Below are 24,191 nucleotides of genomic sequence, written 5' to 3' on the forward strand. Positions count from 1 at the left end.
CTAACTGAACGCTAGTTCAGTCAGTGAATTTGTAAAATAGATGATATTTAAAGAGGCACTTCCTGGTTCATATCTCAGTTCTTACACCATTCCCCTGTTTCACCATCCTGCATTTCTCCCCCCTTACTTCCCATGTAATTTGGCATAGGAATGTGCAAGGTCAGTGGAAAAATCAACAGCTACCTCTTGATCTTTCAAAACCTTGCTCCATGCCTCCTTGGGGGATTTTTCTTAACGAAGTCAGTTTGAGGGCTAGAAACCTGCTTAATTCTATGCTGGCTCTTGGAGTGTGACAAGTGCTGCTGAGAGGAGTTGGCACTGAACAAGAGAGGTTGGTATCTGGTGGTCTTTAGAGTGTCCCACATTTTCTCATTCAGTTGGTGGTTCTATCTTGAGTCCTTGAATCAGCCTTTAAAAAAGGAGGAGAGGGTCTAGAAAGATAGCACGCCCTGGCATCCTCTTGGCCCAGCACCTGTTAGGGGGTTCTCATGATAAGAGAGATTCCCAAAGATCTTTTCCAACTGGATCAGAGCTGATGAAATGAGCTACTATTCACAAGAGCGGATTCCTTTTAATAAAGTTCATTATCTGAAAAGATGCTGCCAAATTCCTCCAGAACAGTGTTAGGCACCATTCTAAAAAGAGGGTTGCCTTCATTTTCTTCCAAAGGCTGAGAGAACATAATCATCCAGATGAGTTCCATGCCTACCACAGGCTAAAATTTATCTCACCCTGCTCCTCAGCCGGCCCTGAGCCACTCACTGACAATTTTAAATCCTTTATATATTTAGCTGACAGATGAAGCGTGGCAAAATCAAATCTAGCCGACAAAAAGGGGAAAGACTGAATTCTAATTGCTTAAACCCCAAATTGCCTGACAGAAGGGGTGAAATAGGAGGGCTGCGGCTTTAAAATCCCTCTCTGTATTTTGACCCTGTAATTTTTTTCCCCTTTATTAAAAAAAATGAATGGATTTTTATTACAAACACCTTCGGGGTTGTGTTGTGCCTCTTTTAGTTTTTCCTCTGTTGATTGTTATCATTCTGCATATCAGATGGGTGGATTCTTTTCACCCAGAATACACATGGCCCTTTCAGTACAGGAATTCTGATCCCGTTCCCTAGGCCATCTGTAAAAAGGAGTTGCAATTCCTACGTGAATGGGCAATCAATTAAAAGGGCCAACTAGGGAGAACCTCACAAGTGGCTTCCAGATGATTGCAGTCACACTGTTTGGTAAGCAGCTCGTGATCCTGGCAGCCAGGGGGGAAGATTGTCATATGTATTAATTAACCACAGCCAGGTCAAATAAATGGGCAGTTTTTACATGGTAACACCCTGCTAATGAATGGTCACTATGGAAGAAGGGGAGGCATGGGTTCTAGTTAACCATTCTGCTCCAGTGAAAATTTCCAAATGAAGCAAATGTTTCTAGACAAGTCAGAGCAAACTGATTTGGCAAAGTTCAGTTTCCAGAAGGTTTCCGGCTAAGCTCCTCTCTCAGCTGACTGAAGCAAACACAAATGCTGCTTCTGCCCCAGAGGGCCTAACTGGAATCTGTACAGGAATGTGTAGCTCAGCCTGGACGGGTGGTTCCGTTATTGCACCAGGTAGAGCACGGGTGTCAAACTCGATCACGTCACGTGACTTATCATGACGTATCGCAACATTTTTTGCCTTTGCGGAGCCGGGGTGGGTGTGGCCTGCGCGTGATGCATCTGGCCCACAGGCCTCCAGTTTGACATCCCTGATGTAGAGGATCAAATGGTGGATGAGAAATCCTAGTTCTGTGGAGCTTCCAAGCAAGTTTCCAGGAAGATATTGAAGGGCTCTGGAACAAAGGGAAATTGTTTAGTCTAACTGTTGCTTTCTTGCTTTTTGTAATCAGCTTTTGCTCCAGGGAAATCTCATACAAGCATGGGAAACATGTACATGGATGGGATATACTGAAAGAGGGAATAAGGGAGTGTACAGGAATGATTGATGTCTCTCTTATGATGTAATGCAGACATGTCAAACTCGCGACGTCATGTGATGTCGCGCAACGTATCGGGAGAGTTTTGCCATTGTCGGCACAGCTTCCGCATGACGCGTCTGGCCCGCGGGCTGGCAGTTTGACACCCCTGCTGTAATGGCTCTGTTGTCTGATTTTCATTGGCTAACAAAGTTTATAAAGCAATGCTACCAACTTTCTAAGGTGTGGCACTTCTGGACTCTGCCAGCATTCTAGATTGTTGGCCACCCAGCTGCTTTTAATTTGATCAAATAAAGTGCTGCTTGATCAAGAAGTCTCCGCTTGGGTTATCTGATTAGATTGATATGGTATCTCAAGTTCAAGTAAGGGACTGGGACCTTACAATATTATTGTGATGAGGAAATGCATTCAAACAAGTGTGGATCCATAAGCAAATGGGGATAGGCATATAAATCTAAATCAAATCTACTCCTGTTGCAGAGGATGATGACAATAGTCTTGAAGAAGGTATGTAGCAGCCATTAAAAAAATATTAACTTAACCCAGAAAGGCAAGAGAAGGTGAGGAGGAAACTCAAGACTGGGCCACTTTAGTGTTCTTTTGTACAGAGCAGTGTTTTTCAAACTTGGCAACTTTAAGAAGTGTGGACTTCAAATTCCAGAATTCCCCAACTGCTCACTTTAAGGACTTTTAAGTGAAGGAGAGTTCATAATGTCCTGAGCTAAATTCTTCTAGTGACATATAAGGCTGTTGTTTGTATTCCCCCTCTGGTTTAGTAAAACAATTTCCTTGCAACTGCTAACTATTTTCCTGCCCTGGAGCAACCAAAATTGTTCTGTCTCATCTTTCTTACCTGAAAGTCCTTCAGATATTTGGAAAGTTTACAAGATCCTTCCTGCTTTTTTTCTTTGTCGCTGGGGCAAACATATTCCCGAGACAAATTCCAACTCCACATTCCAGTCATCTCTTATCAGAGAAAATGGGGATTTGGAGCAAAACATCTCCAAATTCAGAGAAGAGATAGAAGAGAAGTGGACAATCCATTGTCCAAGGGTTACATATGACTACGAGTCCATTTCTGCATCCTGCAGTCACTGATTTAATTCACCATAATGCTTAATTAATGGTGAAGAGCAAATTGTAGGCTTTTAAAAAATTTTTTTTATAAACAGACAACCCTTAGGAACATTCATATTTCCTTTCAACTCTTAATTCCTCCAAAGGGGAAAAATATCAGGATGAAGTCTTTGAGTAATGTCCCTGCATCACCATGGTACTCTCTATAGAACAGTGATAGCGAACCTTTTAGAGACCGAGTGCCCAAAGTGCAACCCAAAACCCACTTATGCATCGTCGGGTGCCGGGTAGGTGTGGCCCATTGGCTGGGTGTGGCCCATTAGCTGGGTGTGGCCCATTGGCTGGGCGTGGCCCATTGGCTGGGCATGGCTGCAGTGGTAACGGCAGACTGGGTGGGACTAAAAAGTTCAATCAATCAATTCCAACTTTGCAAGATTTTTTTTCCCACAAGAAGTTGAAATTGACTGATTGATTGAACCTTTTTTTTTTTTTTGCACATGGCGGCAGAGGCCTAAAGCGAAAAGGTTTTATAAAACCCAGCTGAAGGCCTAAGACTGGGGCAATGGCGCTCGTGCCCACAGAGAGGGTCCTGAGAGCCGCCTCTGGCACCCGTGCCATAGGTTCGCCACCACTGCTATAGAAGCTTACAAAGAGAGGAAACAAAGTGAAGCAAAAGAATCAATTGCGCAGTGGAAATTATTCCTGGGATAGTCCCTAACAATATGTTCCAAGGCTGCTCAGAGTTAAAAAGAACCGCTGAATTCTACAGTGAGATTCTTTGATTTGATCATGCTTGGGGATAAGTAGATCTAACCCTCAAAAAATCCCACAAGTAGGACATTGATCCTCAAAACACAAATATCCTGCAGCACTTTAAACACTAAGCAATTTCCCATGTTAGCAGATTTTGTGCACTATTGCTTATTTCATCAAGTTGCAATCCACACCGTCTGAGACAGCAACACAGAACAGAATAATAGAATAGAATAATAACTTTCTTGTCACTTTGAATGTACACTAATCGGCATACATTAAAATGAAATTTCATTGCATACAGCTCTCAAAGGGTCACCATCTCCAATATACACTACATAAATATGACAAAAATACCCATATACCCATATACATTATATGACACAGAGAAGCAACAGTCTAGTTCGGGTTCTGTATAGACGTGGATGGTGAGAAAAATGAATCTTGTGAATTTACCAGACAGATGGCATAGGGAACAAATCTATTACAGACTTGGGTAGTTCTGCTAGAAATACTTCAAAACCTCCTCCCAGAGGGAGGCAACAGAAACAGACCGTAAAGTGGGTGTGTAGGGTCTCTAACAATGCTTTGAGGTCTAAGAACATAGTGCTTATAGGCAGCATCCTGAATATCAGGAAGAGAGATTCCTATCTCGGCTGTCCTTACCAATCTCTGCATGGACTTTCTATCTGAGGCACTGCTGCCACCAAACCAGACAGTGATGCAGTTTGTTAAAATGCTCTCAATCGTGCCTCTGTAAAAAGTGGCCAGGACAGAAGGAGAAAGATGTGCTCTCCTCATCCGACGCAGGAAATGCAGATGCTGGTTTGCACACTTCACTAAGGTTGTGGAGAGACCAATTCAGATTGTTAGCTATCTGCACCCCCAGATACTTAATACTGCTGACCACTTCTACAGCTGCATTCTTGATACTGAGTGGAGTATCAATTCTTAATCTTCCAGATTACTGGTTTCCCTTTTGATGTTCAGCGGCCTTTAGTTTTACTGCAGATTTATTCATCCCAAGCTGAGTTTAAAAACTGGCCATTATTGGCAAGGCAATTGTGTTAATGGAGGATCTCCATTGCTGGCAGGGCTGTTGATACATGGTGATCTGAAGATGGGCATCATATGGTAGTCATTTGGAATGGTACTGCCACCTTGTGTTGAACTGAACAGCCCACACTGTGTAACATGTCAACCATGCTGAAGCACAATTGCTTACTGCCATTATAGTTAATCTTTAATTTGATTTCTCCTCCGCAGCATAATACTATATTTTAAACAAGATTTGTGGTATCCAAACCCCCAAAGTCTACAGTTTTAGATTTGTGACAGACTTATTCTAAGTTACAAATCCTGATTTGCAGGAACCTCAGCCTGTAACCTTTTCAGCTCCAAATAGGGTCTCAAGACTCAAGATAGGAAGTGACGTGGCAGCAAATGAATGTTGATTAATGGAGTGTTTTCCCATCCTTTCCAGGGAATTGGAATTGAGACTTGTCTCACCTCTGAGTTAGTCAGATACATTTTGATGATAATTGGATTAAGTATTTCCATGGTTCACACTGTGCGATTCATCTGTCTTTATACCTACTGTGAACATAGTATGAAATTACTACAGGATGGAACGGGGGGAGATAAGAACTATAGTACAGAACTTTAAGCTATTATTTATTCAATGTATGAATTCATACCTTTCTTCAGACTTAAATTAGGAGTCATCCTTTTGAGAATTTCCAGAGCAGCATACAAATTAGTTACTTCAATACTGATATAGGTGGTTTTTTTTACATAACATACAGTAGTGTCCTGTTGCCCAGTGAAATTGAATAGTTGGATAGACAAGAATATTGAATGAATGAATGAATGAATGAATGAATGAATGAATGAATGAATGAATGAATGAAGTTGTGATTGCCACTAAATTGTGGATAGCCATCTCCTTACATGAATTTTGAGGAGGACTAGGCAAATTTGTGGAGCATAGAAATACTAGTCACAATGATTGTAGATAGCTGCCAGTTTCAGACCATGTTCCTTGGTACTGGTATAAACAAACTTGGTTGGAGAAGCATAGAGCACTCAAATTCACCTTGAAGTCTTCCTATAAGGCTCTAGAATAGAATGTTGGATTAAACTGACCCCTGGCCCATCTCATTATTATATATATATATGTGGGAAATCATACAGATCTTATCTTGAAGGCACCAAATAGAAGTGGCTGATGTTTTAATAATTAAAAGGAACATGCTAATAATAAATATAAAGAGTGACTTTGATGTGTGAATTTCAACACAGAAGAATGCCTAATACCTCTTTAGAGGCAATGTCATTGGAATGCAGCATTACATCGCCCTTGGCACTCTGCCAAGGCAATAGCCCCAAAGCCAAGGCTTAACCTACAAAGTAAAGGTGATGTCGCCCTCTTTAGAGGCGACGTCATTGGAATGCAGCATTACAAGGTATGTCTTACCTTGGACATACAAAACAGACATGTTTTACTGTACTTACAAAGAACTTCCTGAGAAAAGATAAAGAAAAAAAATGAAAAATCAACTTTTGGAACACTACCTTATTCCTTTTAAGAATGTCCCAAAAACTGATTTTTCATTTTTTTTCCTTTATCATCAAGACTTTTGAAAGCAAAAGAAGGAATAGAGAATTGGCTTATTTGATCAAGATTAAAACTCTCTGGAATCCTTACTGCATATCAGACATTAATACAATCGAGCAAGTTCATAAGTATTTACAAGAAAAGTTCTGGCATTCTTCTGTCCATAATAGACTACCTTATGCTACTAGACTTGAAATTCTTGGTTTGGATCGTTTAGAACTGTGCGGTCAGATTTAAGTATTGCATATAAAATTGTACATAGTAATGCTTTACCTGTAAATGGCTTTTATATCTTTAATCATAATGTAACATGTGTAAACTACCACTTTAAACCTAATGTAAACTGCTCTAAATTTGATTGTAAAAAATTCAATTTTTGTAACAGAATTGTCAGAGTCTGGAATATCTTACCTGATTCAGTCATCTCAGCCATTAACTTTCACAGTTTTAATTCTAACTTCTGTGGACCTCACTCCATATTTAAGAGGTCCCTAAGTGGGCTTGTGTGTGTAAGTGCACTGGCATGTTCTATCATCCCTATCACATTTTGATTTTCTTATTTTCTTTTGTTTAAATTTGTAATTTTTGTTTGACATTTTAATGGGTTTTTCATGACCAGGACTTAATGATGAAACTTTAAACATTTGTTTATAGGTAAGTTATGGGAAGAGGACAATTTTTTGTTGTTGTATGTTTAGAGAAAGTGATAAGTTATGGTATTAAAATTGAAACAAAGTGTAAAACTTGTGAAGGAGTTTTTGAGAGAAGATGAAGATAAAATGATAAGAAATGAATTTATAAATCGCTATTTGAAGAGATTCAAGATTAAGATTTTCAATATATTGTTTCCAGTATATTTTAATATTGTTTTTCTTGATTAATTCAATGACAAAGTTTTAAAGATTTGTATATAGATATGAGATATGGGTAGAAGAGGGTTTTTTGTTGTATTTTTACAGAAAATGATAAACAAATTAAATGAATATGAAATTGATTTGTTTAAGGCCAATATATATATATATATATATAGTGAAGAGCTCTTGGGTTGAAATGTTAGAGAAGGTGGTAACATACAGAATAGCTCTTTTCAAACATTTCCAGAAACTTATTTCTTAGAATAGCTAAAGTTACAGCTCTAAAAACATTTAATAAATTTAAGCTATACAGTAGCTACATCTTAGTCTAGTATCTAATAAAATTATTTTCTTCCCATTTTAACAGTAAGTAAAAATAGCTCAACTTGCAATAATTTCTGAACTGTTTTTTTTTCTTGTTCCAGAAAATACCACATTTTACTCAGAAGTAACTTTCTGTATCCCCTATTGGGAAACATGCAAAAATGCAAATGAAACTCCCTGTGGTCAGTAAGGAGAAGAGTTTTAATTCCAAGACCAGCTTTACTTCTACAAACATCCTTCTGAGCTCTAATGAGGTGAAGATTCTATTCTTGATCACACTCAGTAGGTTTGGAAAGCTTTAGAATGCTAGTAAATAATTATTACATCAGAAAACAAGCATTTCCTCACCCAGAGGTGCTATTCCATTTTAGGGGAAGAAAACTGCTATTGCTACTAATGGATTGGTTTACTTTGAAATGAAGACACACAATTCAAAGGTGGGATCTTAGTTAGAAATCGTAACGGCCGTACAATGGAGGAAACACAAAGTGCTGTAATTTGCAGAATATCCAACTTGGTCTTGAAATGAGGGACATGGGTTATCATTTGTGCAGTTTTCCCCAACAGCTGCCATCGAAATTTGAATTTTCTCAATTAGCTCAGCCAGTGACTACAGTTAGTTGGGAAAGATGGTAGTTATGGCCTTGGTAAGGCCACACTTGGAATACTGCATCCAGTTTTGGTCACCACGATGTAAAAAAGATGTTGAGACTCTAGAAAGAGTACAGAGAAGAGCAACAAAGATGATTAGGGGACTGGAGGCTAAAACATATAAGGAACGGCTGCTGGAATTGGGTATGTCTAGTTTAATGAAGAGAAGGACGAGGGGGGACATGATAGCAGTGTTCCAGTATCTCAGGGGCTGCCACAAAGAAAAGGGAGTCAAGCTATTCTCCAAAGCGCCTGAAGGCAGGACAAGGAGCAACGGGTGGAAACTAATCAAGGAGAGAAGCAACCTAGAACTAAGGAGAAACTTCCTGACAGTTAGAACAATTAACCAGTGGAACAACCTGCCTCCAGAAGCGGTGAATGCTCCAACACTGGAAGTTTTTAAGAAGAGACTGGATGGCCATTTGTCTGAAATGGTATAGGGTTTCTTGCCTGAGCAGGGAGTTGGACCAGATGACCTCCAAGGTCCCGTCCAACTTTATTATTATTATTATATAGATCAAAATAGCTGGAGGATAGATTGCAAGTCCTCACTGACCCTTAAGTGAATGAAAGTTCACACGCTAGATTTGCTTGTGTTGAATGTGAAGCTGGTTCATCTTGACGTGTAACAATAATTCAAATTGCAGCCATTCAGCACATCCACATTAAACGGGACAACTGTATTTTCCTTCAACAGAATTGCCAAAGCTGGGGTTGAAGTTGCCTTCCGTGATTACTCGACTCTTCCCAATGCCAAAGCTGGATGTTGACACTCAATATGTAAACTCAAAACAGTTTGGGGCATTCCCTACGTTACTCCCATCACTTCCAAAAATACACCGTTCCTCTTGATATCTGCGGCAGGGAAGGCCAATGACTTTCAGCAGCCTTTGTACTAGACCCAAATATCATAATAAGAACTCCTTGATGTTTCTACACCAAGGCTATTCACCTGTTGCTTGATACCTGGAGTTACTAGATTTGGAATGCATCACTCTCTAGGTCAGAAAGACTGAGTAGGGAGTAGAAGCCCATTGGTGGGTTTTCTGGAAATAGAGAGAGGAATTTATACCAACTGACTAGAAGGGCTTCTTGTCCCTCTGCTTTAGAGTAACCATTGCCTGATAAGTAACCTGCTTTAAAGAGGACGGTTCTATGAAAATCAGCAGTCCACAGCTCTTCAGGTAATCTCCACAATATTCAGCCATCTTTCAGGGCATTGTGGGAAATAAGATTCCTTCTCCTGCTGTCTACAAAGAGGTGCCCAGTATAAATTCAGTTTAAGATGAACCAGGAGGAAGATAAAAGAAGGATCTTGGGGTGGTCCATCAGAGTGAACAATTGGACAACAGCCCCAAATAAAATATTCCTAGTTTTGTACTACATCATTTGATCTGTAGTAAAAAAAATATGTTTTTCATTTTAAGAGTTGTGTTCCTGTGCCTTTCTTTTTCAGAAAACACCTGTTGCAGGCCATTTATACTGACAGTAGTTGGTGGATTCTAGGAATTGTAGAATCAGTTTTCTTTTTAATTTGAACCCTGGAGGTACAGCACGTAACCTTTAAATTAAAGCCTTTTTTAGCCAGCTTATTTTTTCTGCGAGTCAAGCTGACATAAATGGCCAAGTCTCAGAAAGAAAGGGGTGTGCTTGGATCAGCCAGAAATTACAGATATTCCTTGATTTACAGCCACTATTCCAACTGGAACTTCCATTACTGATCATTAAATAAATCACACCCAATTTTACAACCTTTTTGCTGAGATTAATAAGTGAATCATGTAGTTATGTTAAGGAATCATGTGGTCATTAAGTGACCTGTGAATCTGGCTTTCCCCATTGACTTTACTTATCAGAAGCCCCCTGGGAAGGTTGTAAATGGTGATCACATCATCCTGGGATGCTGCAACTATTGTAAATACATACCAGTTGCCTTTTGATCACATAACTGCTGGCATGGGTGTAACAGCTGTAATTGTGAGGACTGGATGCAAGGTACTTTTTTCAGTGCAGTTCCAATGGTCGTTAAATGAATGGTTGTAAGTTGAGGACTACCTATATCAGTGATGGCGAACCTTTTAGAGACCGAGTGCCCAAACTGCAACCCAAAACCCATTTATGCATTGTCGGGTGCCGGATGGGTGTGGCCCATTGACTGGGTGTGGCCCATTGGGTGGGCATGGCTGCGGTGGTAACGGCAGACTGGGTGGGACTAAAAAGTTCAATCAATCAATTCCAACTTTGCAAGATCTTTTTTTTCTCGCAAGAAGTTAAAATTGACTTGATTGATTGAACCTTTTTTTTTTTTTTTTTTTTTGCACATGGCGGCGGAGACCTAAAGCGAAAAGATTTTATAAAACCCAGCTGAAGGCCTAGGACTGAGATGACGGCGCGGGTGCCCACAGAGAGGGCTCTGAGTGCCGCCTCTGGCACCCGTGCCATAGGTTTGCCACCACTGACCTATATCAATCTTTGGTCCCTATGGCTCTTGGCCATCTCACTTTGCCTCTAATGTAAAGAACAATGAAGCATTTTATATATCTCCCAACTGGTTTTTGGATGCGCTCAGCTTAAGGGGGAAACCCCTACTCAACAAAGGACCTAGCATCACTTAAAAGCTTTGAATGAAATGACTGTAATGTCATGGGGACATGGCCAAGAAAAGGGTTGCTGGGCTTATTTGTGTTACCCTTGGGTGCAACTGGGAAGGTAGCTCTGTTTCTCCCGTGTAAAGACCAAAATGACAGATCTTACTTGAAGCTGCCTTATACAGACTCAGAACTTTAGACCTCCTATTTTTTCACTGCTTACCTTTGGTTGACCTGGTGTTGGATTACAGCTGTGTCATCCCCACCAAATTAGGAAACTGGATGTTTCCTATCCTGGACATCAGCTTTCTTTCACCTGTGCACGAGTATTGTATTAGGATCTTCTTGGAATCTCTGTATTAATTTTGAATTTTCTAGCCCAGCCTTTGACACAGATCTGTAGTAGATCAGTACCCCTCTACCTGGGGCAACATTGCTTTTATTTTAATCAAGCCGCTGTTGATCTGCATTTGATCTCCCATCGCTACTAAATACTTGTATCTGTGATAGCGTGGATAGATTTTATTTTCTTTCTTTTTAATAAAACTTGATTTGATAAGCAATTGCAAGATTAATTTACTTTTCAAAAGGTGGGTGGGACAAGAAGGGCTGTAACCTTCAGTCATAAATTAATGTGCCACAAGGCCACAAAGTTGTATTATAGAAATGCTTTAATTATTCTCCAGTTTTACTTTTCAATCATCAGAAAAGCAACACAGGTGGTGAGAATCCTCCTTTACTAACTGTGGTTAGGGAAAATGCTACGTAGGACACCTGGAAGACAGACAGTGGCAGCAGTAATTTTATGCAGCTGGCTGAAAACAGGTGATGGGGGTTAAGACTGTAAAACCAGAGAGCTAAATGCTCCATGCTTTGGGCTCAATTTTTCAATTATCATGATGACATTCCATAATATATTATAGAATATAATTGATATGAAGGAGTACATCCAAACAAAAGGAGTACATACTATATTTATGCTGTGGCAAGTTAAACTTACATCTGGCTGAGAATATGTAAAGTACAAGTCTTCGATGGAACAGCTGACATGAAGCAGCATTCTGAGGATGCAAGTTTCCACATTTTTATATCTCAAAATTTGTGTCACATCTAGCAAACAAGCAAGCTGATAGTACAGTCTCAATGATGTAATGCAACTGCACTCTGGCCTATATCTACAAATGAGGTCAGAGAGGGTACCTCTCCATTCCTTTCCAGTGGCTAAAAATACTAAAAATTTGAGTTTGAATCAATAGAAGAAATGTATTTACTATTACAGAATTATTACCAAACTATGTTGCAGATAATATTCAAGAATGTTTTCCATGCATTCTGTTTGTGATTTTCAACCTGACTAGTCACTGCAGAATTGTTACAACCATTTATAATAAAATACTGTATTGTTTGATAATCCTAGAGCATAACTTCTCTATTTTATATCTGCAGGGATTAAAGTTAGTCAATTCTCCAACATATGGAAAATTGCTGGGCTAAAAAAATGAGCAGTCAGATCTTCAGATAACATAGGACCATCAATACTTCATTCAGAAAGTGTCATATCTTCCCCTGACTCAAATTGTTTTTTTTTTTTTTAAGGGGAACTTTCCTTTGGGTATCTTAACCAATTAGCTTGGAGGCTTGGTACTGCTACTTACATACATGCAACTGAGCAATGAGGATGCCAAGTATGATACTAGCTCTCCTTTGTATGCTATTAATTTATGAAAATAAATTAGGCAGGAAATTACTGAAAGGATAGAGAGCAGAGAGTCATTTGATTGTTCTGGAAATGATGAGAATTATGATGGAAGGAATTAGGTTGGCTGAATGGATTTCAACCAACGGACTGCTGCTGCTTCATGTATCAAAAAAGCCGATTAGATGCCTTGCATTTTTTTTTTAAAGGCAATAATCGCAAGTTGCATCTGTTCAGAGGCTCTCCTGACCACGGCTGCCATCTCCCCTTCTGGCTGAGGAGAAAGCCCTTAAATTATGCACCAATTTTATCTGGGAGAGGATGAACCCATCCAGAACTCCAAGAAGATGGACCTTAAAATTTACAGCCACTCAATCTTCCTTAACTTGCGTAAAGAATCATGGCAATGACCTTGAACCATTTTATAAGCAAAGAGGGCTAAAGCGTCCCTTAACTCCTGGGAAACAAGATAAGTCGTCAGAAGCGACAGAGGCAGGCTCTTTGCTGATTGTGACAAAGCCTGATCTTTTTCATCCAGACCCTCACCGCTTCCAGACCTTGAGAAAGAACTTGATAGCACCACTCAAACACAGTACAACAACAACAACAACAACAATAATAATAATAATAATAATAATAATGATAAAGTTGGAAAGGATCTTGGAGGTCATCGAGTCCAACCCCCTGCTCAGGCAGGAAACCCTATACCATTTCAGACAAATAGCTCTCCAATCTCTTCTTAAAAACTTCCAGTGTTGGAGCATTCACCGCTTCTGGAAGCAGGTTGTTCCACTAGTTAATTGTTCTAACTGTCAGGAAGTTTCTCCTTAGTTCTAGGTTGCTTCTCTCCTTGATTAGTTTCCACCCGTTGCTTCTTGTCCTGCCTTCAGGCGCCTTGGAAAATAGCTTGACTCCCTCTTCTTTGTGGCAGCCCCTGAGATATTGGAAGACTGCTATCATGTCCCCCCTCGTCCTTCTCTTCATTAAACTAGACATACCCAATTCCAGCAACCGTTCCTTATATGTTTTAGCGTCCAGTCCCCTAATCATCTTTGTTGCTCTTCTCTGTACTCTTTCTAGACATGTATTATTAAGTATCATCGGCATGCTTATGATGCCCAATCCCAAACTGAAGCAGTTTCATGTAGATGATAAATAAGAGTGAGGAGAGAAAACAGGCTTGAGGGATCCGCAAAGAAAGGCTTTCAGGCCCCTCACTTGATTGGGACTGGCTCTGGAGGAAGAAGGAAAACCACCGGAACACTGAGCCTCTCATTCTTAAACCTTGAAGCCAGTCCAAAAAGATACCAAGAATGATGGTATCAAAAAAATGCAGAAAGATGAAGGAGTTTGGGGCACAGGCACTTTCAAAAGTTTTCTGTTGGATACAGATCATCTACAATTTCTATATTTCCTATTACTATCCAGCTTGTCCTCCAAATTACCAATTTGGCTAGATGAAATGTTTGGTTGTCTTCTAGAAGATATTTTCCCTGAGATTGGATAGCTTTTTGGGTTGCCTAAAACTCAGTTGGTATTTACACACTTCTATTTTTTTTTTATTTGATATTCCTGACATAAATAAGTCTTTTGTTCTGGTACAGCATTGTGGTTGTCAATCATGCTGCTTCAGATTCACATAAAAATCTTTCCTCCAAAGCTTAGGGTATATAAAAGGATTTGACCAACACTGATGTAAGATTATCTAATAAAACCTGAACTTGCTCGGGTGACATCCGCCTGCAGGTCCAACCCCAACTGAATTAAAACCAGCATATACATTAATGCTACTCTGATTACGCTTCACGAGAGAGAAGGCCACCCCAACGATGCCCTTGACGTGATGGCCCGTTGCCTGGAGGCCGTACGGGTCTGGATGGGGAGGAACAGACTCAGGCTCAACCCTTCCAAGACCGAGTGGCTGTGGTTGCCGGCGCCTCGGCATAGTCAGCTGACTCCATCGCTGACTATAGGGGGCGAAATTCTGGCCCCCTCAGAGAGGGCGCGCAACTTGNAGATTCCCTCCCATAGACCGGTACGCTCCCACAGAGTGGGTCTCCTCAGGGTGCCGTCGGCCAAGCAGTGTCGGCTGGCGACCCCCAGGGGGAGGGCCTTCTCTGTGGGTGCCCCCACCCTCTGGAACAAACTACCCCCCGAGATCCGGATGATTCCGGATCTCCTTACTTTCCGCCGCGCCCTCAAGACATGGCTTTTCCAGCAAGCGGGCCTGGCCTAGGGAGGATTTTAAATCGGGTTTTTTAAATCGGGTTTTTTAAGAATAATTTTAACTGCACAACTTTAAATATTGGTTTAATTTGGTTTTATCTGGTGGGGGTTGTCAATATGTCTATGTTTTTAAATATGTTGTGAGCCGCCCTGAGTCCCGTTGGGAGAAGGGCGGGATATAAATCAAAATAAATAAATAAATAAATAAATAAATAAATAAAACAACACACGATGACGGTGAATGAACAGGAGAAAAAGCAAACAAAAGGCTGGACTGCAAAGTAACATCAGAAGCATCAGCATTTTTATAGTCTTTATGCAACCTTGATCACAATTTACATACAGAAAAAGATTAAAAAGCCATGAAACGTCCATGACAGTAAGAGTCCAGCTCTGGATTTTTTTTAGGAACAACTCCCAGCTAGAGGAGAGTGCAAGTGCCTCCTGCAAACTCTACTAACAACAAGGACACGTGTAGAAAGGATCTTGAAACACTTCATCAGTCGCTGCTCGCCATCTTGTTATCAAGAACAGCCTATTCCTACTGTAAGCACCTAATGGCTGCCGCACCATGTAGTGGGGGAATGCACAGAGGTCTCTGAAAGGAACTGTGACCCCTCTGTGGCCAGCACCAAAACTGTCTCATGTACTCTCTTGGCCCTGGTTGCTTAAAATGTGACCAGAGATCCAAGAGACGTATTGGGAAACCCAGAAGAAACCCTTCACGCTGACCATGCCTTCATTACAGTGCCTTCCTGTCTTAATACATCCATGCTATCTTTCAGTCCATTCGTATCCATATTCCAGGGAGTAGGCTTGGGATGGTTCTCTTCTCAAGGGACACTGGAAATGATAGGGCTACGTGGATCAGAGAGACAACACAGCTGAGAACACTGCCGCACCTGCCAAAGAAAGACAGCACAGCCCTGTGAATGAGGGAGAAACCACAAGCCTTACCTGATCAAGTCCACACCTAAGAGAGGATGTAAAGGTCAACATCCCAGGACCAGAAAGCAGAATATGGGCAAAAGGAGACCAAGTCTAAAGACAACAGTCTCTGCTGGACGATTGTGATAAGCTTAAGATAGAGACGTACAACGTCCCTTGGCAGATGGAGGTCAAGTTTCATACTCCCCAAAGCAAGAAGAATCGGTTTCTTTTTGGAAAGGGGGAGTTTTATAGGGGACACCTGCAAAGGGGAGGTCACCCATCTTGTTCCTTAAAACCTCCAAAATTGCAAAGGAAGCAGACAACATCCAGCCTGCAGGCCGTATTTTTTTTTATACCCTTAAAAATTAAGGCGTCACATCTGCATCTTCCACTTAGCCTAAGAAGACTTTCAGGGAAACAATACACCTTCTTGTCTTTGTTGCAAAACAAACACTCTGTACGACTTTAATTTCCAGCATCTTTTAAGCAAATTCTGCTCTGCAGGTGAAAGATAAAAGGGCTGGAGGTTTGGTCTTTCTACCTGAAGGCATAAACATGACCACCATCCACGTATTTAAATAGTCTGTGTTAAAGTACACACACTTTTACAGGTTCAAAGGCAGATATGAAGGCTTATATTTGCAGCCATCACCCTTGAAACACAGACTATAATAGAGGTATGCCAAAACGCCCTCTCCTGCATGTGGTCACAAGCATTTGTAAATCCTGTAGAATATTTATACAGAACCACTGAAATGAATCACCCAGTTGGGAGAATCCTTGCAGATCGCCTATCTCATGTCCAGGCTTAGGGCAAGAATCTCCTAAACCAGGGGTAGGCAACCTTGGCTCTTTTATGACTCGTGGACTTCAACTCCCAGAATTCCTGAGCCAGCATGGCTAGCTCAGGAATTCTGGGAATTGAAGTCCACGAGTCATAAAAGAGCCAAGGTTGCCTATCCCTGTCCTAAACCGACAGGGAACCATTTCGCTATCCAGGTCTAGGGAGACTGTCCCATTGATTAACAACTCTCATCATGAGGTATTTCCTCCTAATATTCAGCCTAAATCTCCTTTCTTTTAATTTTAGTCCGTCGGTTCTCATTCCAATCTCAGCTTCAGCAAAGAGGCAGGCTTACACCCTTTTGCACACTGCAGCATTTAGCTGTCCACACGTCTGTTGCATCGCTTGCGAAGTCTCTTCTATCGTCAAAAGATGGTCAGCTCCTTCCATTCTTCTATATGGGACTTGATTTGCAGGTCATTCCATTTTATTAATTTCACGTTTATTTTACTCGTAAAATTTATTAGCTATCCATCTTACCGTGCAGTAACTCTTGAGCGGCTTATAATTTATTATTTTATTATTACATGTATTATTCTGGTAGCCTTCCTCTAAACCCACTGCAGCTTCTCTATGAAATATTTCCCATGACCTAGACATGTTTCCATTAAGCCAGGCCAGGCCAGGCCAGGACTGGCCTGGCCTTTTAAAGGGCTGCATCCCACTGCTTGCTCATGTTCAGCTGACACCTTTTCCCAATGCATTCTGGCAAGTCTGATCTCCCCAGTCCTTTATCAAGGAGTCTGATTTTTTTTTTCCCTTCCAAGATACAGAATCTTCCACTTACCACAGCCAAATACCAGATGGTCACAGAACGCTAACGCTCAACAGGCCAGGCAACAGAAACTTACTCTTGGGGCTGCTCTGGCCATCAGGTTCAGGGACTTTCCAGTCCATTTTTCTCCCTTTTTCGTAGAGGCCCTTGAGCACCTTCCGGAACTCCTCAGGTTCCAAGCCTCCAGTGCTCAGTTCCATGTATTTCCGGTACAGCTGGAGTGCTGTTCGTGCATCTTCAATGCTGTCATGCATCTCTCCTTGAATTTTCAGGTCTAAGCAAAAAGAAAAAAAGAAAAAAAGAGAGAAAAATCCAACACATAGCAAATGTTGTCTTGCCTACCTGCTTTAGGTTCAAGAAAGAGGAAATCTCTTTAGGCTAAGGCAGTGATGGCGAACCTTTTAGAGACCGAGTGCCCCAAAACCACCTCACCCCTGCCCCGCCTCCACCTCTCCTACCCACAGGGCCACCAACCACCTCCACGGCCCGCCACAGCAGATCGCCCAGTCGGCCCAGCAGCGTTATGGCAGCCTCGCCCTCTGTCCGCACCCAGCAGCATCATCTATACATGATGGGGCATGAGGGCTTGTCCCCGCTGCCCAGCTGCCATGTCCTTGGCTGCGCTGCTCCGCGCAGGCTGCGCCCAGGGTGACTCTCCTCTGGGGGTCTGCTGGTGAGGAGGGGGCCATGGGGGGTGGCGGGGCTGGGGCAATGGCATGCATGCCCACAGAGAGGGCTCTGAGTGCCGCCTCTGGCACCCGTGCCATAGGCTCGCCACCACTGAGCTAAGGTTAGGGGCAAGAATTTATTTCTGTCAGTGTTGAAAATGAACTCAACTCCCAGGCTTCGATATTAATCTAATCTGGAAGGCCTTCCTTACTCCCCATTCTCCGTGTCCAAACTCTCAGTTGCAAAGCAAGGTTTGAGACACTGTAAAACTCGTGAGGGCAGTCAGCCTTACTTAGGTAGACTGGACCAGGAAATCAACCCCAGAGGAAGACATAAAACTACTTTTATTGCATGTTGGCTTCAGTAACAAAACTGCGCAAGTCTGCTTGTGTTGCACCTCCTCCTCCTCCTCCTCCATTTTAAAGTTCAGTGAATTAGGGAGACCTCTGCCTGAGCAGTTTCCACGTTCTAGCTCTGTTATTCTGGATTTAAAGTTTCAGCTGCTTTTGCTTAGATAACAGTTCCTGCACATTTTCATCAATATCATCTTCCTGAGAACTGTACCGGGGGTGGGGGGGGGGATTCTTTAGCAACTATATTATTCTTTCAGGCAGGGCGGCTTGGCTGACTGGAAGAGGGGCGCAGCTTAATTTTGCCCACAGGATTATTGTACTGACCCAAGAAATACCAGGCAAGGAAGCGCAGAGAGATCATCCTCTTCCTAGGCATGTGGAACAAATACACCGTGTCGATGACTTGATCTCTGGGAACCTGTAAGAGGCAGGCATAGCCCTATTAGCACACCACCACATAATCATGAGATCTCAGTCTACAAGACCTTCTAACCTTAGACTGAAACCAGACTTAGCCTAAGGTCCCCTTGCTCCAATGGAGGCAAGACAAACAACGAAATCTGGTAATTAATGTAACTGAAAGCAAATTAGCTGAATACCTTTGATTACTCCTGTTTAATAATGTTTTGCTTTCCATATTAAAAGTAGTGTCTCATAGCAATTTCTGGGCGGCTCAGGAGCTGACCCAAAGCTTTCAGGCACTGTGTGCTCTAATTTAAATAACAAAAAATACAGTTGTTGTTACTGGCTAGTATCAGGCTTTGTTACAAGTGGGCAAATCTGATGGCCGGGGCCTATTGGGTGTGCTTTTCAACTGGACTGTCCCTCAGTCAGCACTTCTAGCAAGATGTCTAAAGTAAAATTCTACTAAGAGACAAATCTAGGAACGAGACAACAAGAGCAACCACAGATAAGAGTTAATGTCTATTCTTTGATAGGCATTGGCCTCAGTAACAGTAGAAGCAGGTAGTTCAAAATCTAAACCAGTGATGGCGAACCTATGGCACGGGTGCCAGAGGCGGCACTCAGAGCCCTCTCTGTGGGCACGTGCGCCATCGCCCCAGTCCTAGGCCTTCAGCTGGGTTTTATAAAACCTTTTCGCTTTAGGCCTTCGCTGCCGTGTACAAAAAAAAAAGGTTCAATCAATCAGTCAATTTCAACTTCTCGTGGAAAAAAAAAGATCTTGCAAAGTTGGAACTGATTGATTGAACTTTTTAGTCCCACCCAGTCTGGCATTACCACTGCAGCCACGCCCACCCAATGGGCCACACCCAGCCAATGGGCCACACCCACCCGGCACCTGACGATGCACAAGTGGGTTTTGGGTAGCAGTTTGGGCACTCGGTCTCTAAAAGGTTCGCCATCACTGATCTAAACCATAATATCAGAGAATGTGCCTGGTTTATTCAAGTTGCCAACCAGGCACGTGCTCTCTCATCCTTGCCTCTTATGAACTCAGAGCCAATGCATTCAAGCACCGCCACTTCTCTGGGATTGCCCATGGCAGGGGGAGGAGCCTAAATGGGGGAAAGCTAGGAAACTTCAACGACAGGCTGTGAAAATGGAGAGTGTCTGCCAACAATAACTTCAGATTCCTCAGTGATTTCAACAATGGCAGAGGTTCTAATGTAGCTGAAAAGCTCTTAACAATTCAGGAAGATATTCAGAGGTGCATCTGCCTTGAAAGTAGCCCATGCTGAATTGTATAGCACAGTCAAACGTTAACAGTTGACCACACGTTTTGTGACTTTTTTGTATTGTGTTATAAAATGCTTTTATGATAATTTATGTCATAAAATGTTTTATAAAATTTGCCAAATTTCAATTCCACAGGCATTCATGGGACACATTCCAAAGGGAATCTAAATTAAGGTATTAAGTCGTTTACACATATCACTCATATTCGGTTACATCTTCGTTATTATACCTTCTTTACACGTGCTCTATTCTTACTCAGTATAAAAAGTTAACTTGTGAAAGAGAGAGATCTATCAAGATTTTATAAGGAGATAGTCACCATGATATTGATGACCCGGAAATCTTTTTGCAATCCATGGCCCACAAACTTGACTCCGACATCTATAAGGAAGCGTAGCTTTAGATAGGTGGATTTGAGCGTAGTGAGATGTTTGGATGAAATTTTGGCATCCAAATCTCCCGGCTTTATTCCTGAGTACTGAGTAAGATAATCCACAACCTATAAGAACAAAGAAAATAGAATCACCGTGTATTGAGGGTCTACCTGTCCTTTCTCAATTTCCAGGACTTCTTTCTTTGACTACTGAGTGGATCTACTTCCCATTTAGAAACATATATTACCTGATAGGAAAAAGGAAAAGAAATAATGAAAACGAAGCAAAACTGAAATAACAAGCTTCGGCTCAACCACAGCAAGACTAAGTGATTTTGGGTGTTAGGGGCTCCTGGTTCTTGAGACTTGCCACTTTTTGTTTTGGATGGGGTTCTGTTACCCCCCAAAAAGAACCCGGGTGCAATTTGGAGGGGGTTCCTCACAGTTCCTGTTCAAGGAACAAGTGGTAGCCATCCCCCTAAGGCCTTTGCACAACTCTGTGTTGTGTGCCAGATGTGCCTGGTCCTGGACCAGGAAGCCCTGCTCAGGGTCTCTCATGTCTTGATCATACACCTCTCCTTTGTGGGATGCACTGGTTTCCACCACTGCTTCTAGGTGCAATTCAAGAGGCTGGTGATGACCGATAAAGCCCTACATGGGACGGAACCAGGTTATTTGAGGTATCTTGTCCCCAGCCAGGTTCCATCAAGTCTTTTTCTATCTTGACTCCTTCTCTGTGGAACATCAAGTTCCTCCAGAGCTCAGACTGGCCTTGACCCTGTTGACTTTTCGCACGCTCTTAAAAACGTGGAGTATGGTAGAGCCGATGCAGTGGCTACAATGACTGTTATGGAGATGATTGCCTTAGCTGTGAAATTTGATTTTATGTTTTTATGTGGTTTTCTATTGTCTTTGTCGTTGGACTGGTTTTCCGTTTTTAATACTGTTTCATTGTTTGTGAGCCACCAAGGGTCTTGAATTGAGATGAGCAGGTATATAAATTTGATATAATAGACGCATTGTATTCAGCCTAATGAGGGCAGATCAGATAGACTGAACAACTCCAAATCTACCTGTGCTAATTCTTGGGACAACACAGTCGTCATCAGGAACGACAAAAGAGTAGCCGCAGTTAGACAGCATCGAGTGTTGGGTGGCTTTCCCCATCTGAGCTTTAAGGAAGCTGGAGGAAGCTACTCTGTATTAAAAAAAACTTGGAACATGCTTCCTCTGGAGAAGCATAGGGGGTTTTACCCTTCTGCCCAGTTTCCCAGCCATTGGTTAGCATCCAGTACTAGAGTTACCGCTGGGAACAATCCCCAAATATATCACCCCAAACATTCAACACTTAGCAAGCAGGAAAGAAACCCTGAAAAAAAAAAGCCCAAATGGAAAAAAAAAGGCTTTGTAGAGTTGAAGAACCTTAAGGCAATCTGTTTCCTCAGTGAAGAAAAGACATAAATTAGAGGGGGGGGGGAAAGACCCCTTTTAATTGCCAGGAAGAATAATCTATGTCAGGAAGTACTCTTTCTCTATACAAGGACAGCTGCATGAGAGCGACTACCGAGTTGTAGCTAAGCAAGACATTTTCACACACACCGTGAAAGAGGCATGAAAACCATGTTTTCAGACTGAATTAATTTCAGACTAATCTCTTCCAAAAGATACCTGCTGTACTTTGTGATTGGCACGCGCCTCACTCACTCAAGCTTGTTCCGCTGTTCGTAGGAGGGCCATCACAGCATGGTGGGGTGCGGGTTCAAGTTCTCACTTGAGCTGTGATGGTTTCAGAGAGGCTCCTGCCTCCCAAATCCAGTGCCTGAAAAGGGTTTCACATGGCCTCACGTATGGTCAGCTCCAACTATGCTTCCTGAAACGGACTGGGGAGGGGGGGGTCTAGCTTCTGTAAACCCTTCTCAGAATAGAGCACTAGCGTACCCTTTGTGAGGCTTTTCTAAAGGGAGGGTTGCATACCTGTTCTTGCGTGGAAATGTAATCATCAATGAAAGGAACGCCCTCATTGGGACCCTGCCCCCGGACACACGTGATCCTGGCCACTGACATCTGACTGGGTTTGATCGTGGATTTGGTCCCGTCACTGCGAAGCTCAGCTTCCTCCTATCACAGATGGTTAAAGGGTGAGTAGGCGCTGCCTGTGATCAAAAGGCAGTATCCTGGATCCAGAAATCTTATCTCTTTGTCCTAATGTGCGAGGCCTACCTCATTGAGGGTGACAAACTCGGCATCCAGTCCCACCAAGTCTCCAACCTGTGGCATTTCGCTCAGCATGAGGGGGATGAACGTGGCGTGACATTTGCGCTGTTTGCGAGCAAGGGAAGCCTCAGCAAGCAACACGCTGGCTTCAATCGGGTTCTTGACTTGAAACAGAAAATGAAATTTGATCGGCTGACTCACTCGGAGATTACACTCAGTTTACAGAAAAACCAAAGAGAAAGGGAAATCCCATCTCGGTCAGGGAATGCCCCCGAGAAAACCTCAAGAGCACAACTTCTTCCTTTGCACAACCGATACTATTTTCTAAGAATCAGTTGATCCCTCACACATAAAGGGCCTAAAACTCTTAAAAAGAAAACCTCTGACGTCACAGGACTGACTTCTCTAGAAGAATTGAATAACATAATTTAAAACAAGGACTTTATTTTATTTATTTATTAAATTTATATACCGCCCTATCTCCCTCAGGGCGGTGAACAGGCGATACTAAAAACCACGGTAATAAATAGTTTGTTTTAAAATCGAATTAAATAACGGGCCTGTTCTAAAAACACACCCATAAAAAACCCCCCACTGAAACATAATCAAGCTACGCCAGGCCGGCCGCACGGAATAGATGGGCCTTCAGGGCTCGGCGAAAAAGGCGCAGGTCCGCAATTGTACGTAGGTCGGGGGGGTAGGTCATTCCAGAGGGCAGGAGCTGCCACAGAGAAGGCTCTCCCCCTGGGGGTCGCCAGCCGGCATTGTCTGGCTGACGGCACTCTAAGGAGGCCCTCTCTGTGGGAGCGGACTGGCCGAAGGGAGGTGTTTATTTAATAAATAAATAAATAAATTTTAATAAGACAGATCCGTAACAAGATTAACTCAATCCTGAAGCTGGTCACATCAGTTCCCAGTTCTAGAAACAAGCCGAATAGATTTCTGATGGAACATAAAAAAGGGCAGTTTCGGGAACGCACAACTGCCATTCCCACCCAGTTCAATTCAAAATACATTAAAATTAAGATGGAGAACACCACTGCAGCTGCTTCTTGAAAAGTGACCAGTGGCCTTGCAGTAAATATCTGGACATGCTGGTTGATGTGGAAGAACAGCTGCATAGCTACTTCAGCATTCACCTAAACACCCTCCAACAATTTCCATTTCACAGCACAACAAAAAGTGTTTTGGCTAGCAATGTTTTTTTCATCCTTGACGTGACCTCCGTTTTCTATGCTGATGGGCCTTTTCATCTTATGATGATCGCTCAGTTTGTTTCACTTCCTCTTGAGAGTACCGCACCTCCTTGCAAAACCTATTTACTTTTGTTCTCTCAATCTTTGTGGTGTTAGCTTATGACCACCTCTCAAAAATTCCATCTTCACACTCACTGACTGTGAAGGAGGACGAGGCTATTTCTCCTCCCAGCTGTACAACACTATTATCTGAGACTTCTCGGGGGAATTTCCATTTGGGCATAAAGGCAATTGTGGAAAAAAAAATCGAGGAGTGGATGCCCAGTAATTGTAAGGAAGCATGAGAACACAGGTCACTCCAAGCAGGATAGAAACCTTC

The 24,191-nt window shown here is 42.3% G+C and overlaps 1 protein-coding gene across 1 annotated transcript in view; it reads right to left on the reverse strand.

The window, feature by feature from the left end:
- Positions 1-15,042: 15,042 nt before the first annotated feature.
- Positions 15,043-24,191, reverse strand: part of PAN2 (poly(A) specific ribonuclease subunit PAN2) — a 33,728-nt gene continuing 24,579 nt past the window's right edge. Inside the window, exons 21-26 of the mRNA XM_015819833.1 lie at positions 22,623-22,780; positions 22,377-22,520; positions 20,349-20,528; positions 18,656-18,749; positions 17,386-17,583; positions 15,043-15,662 (exon numbers count right to left, since the gene is read on the reverse strand). Of these exons, the coding sequence (XP_015675319.1) occupies positions 15,628-15,662; positions 17,386-17,583; positions 18,656-18,749; positions 20,349-20,528; positions 22,377-22,520; positions 22,623-22,780 (809 nt within the window). The 3' untranslated portion in view covers positions 15,043-15,627. The remainder of the gene's footprint in view (positions 15,663-17,385; positions 17,584-18,655; positions 18,750-20,348; positions 20,529-22,376; positions 22,521-22,622; positions 22,781-24,191) is intronic.

Source organism: Protobothrops mucrosquamatus, unplaced genomic scaffold (assembly GCF_001527695.2).
Source record: "Protobothrops mucrosquamatus isolate PMUCROS unplaced genomic scaffold, P.Mucros_1.0 scaffold_151, whole genome shotgun sequence".
NCBI lineage: Eukaryota > Metazoa > Chordata > Lepidosauria > Squamata > Viperidae > Protobothrops > Protobothrops mucrosquamatus.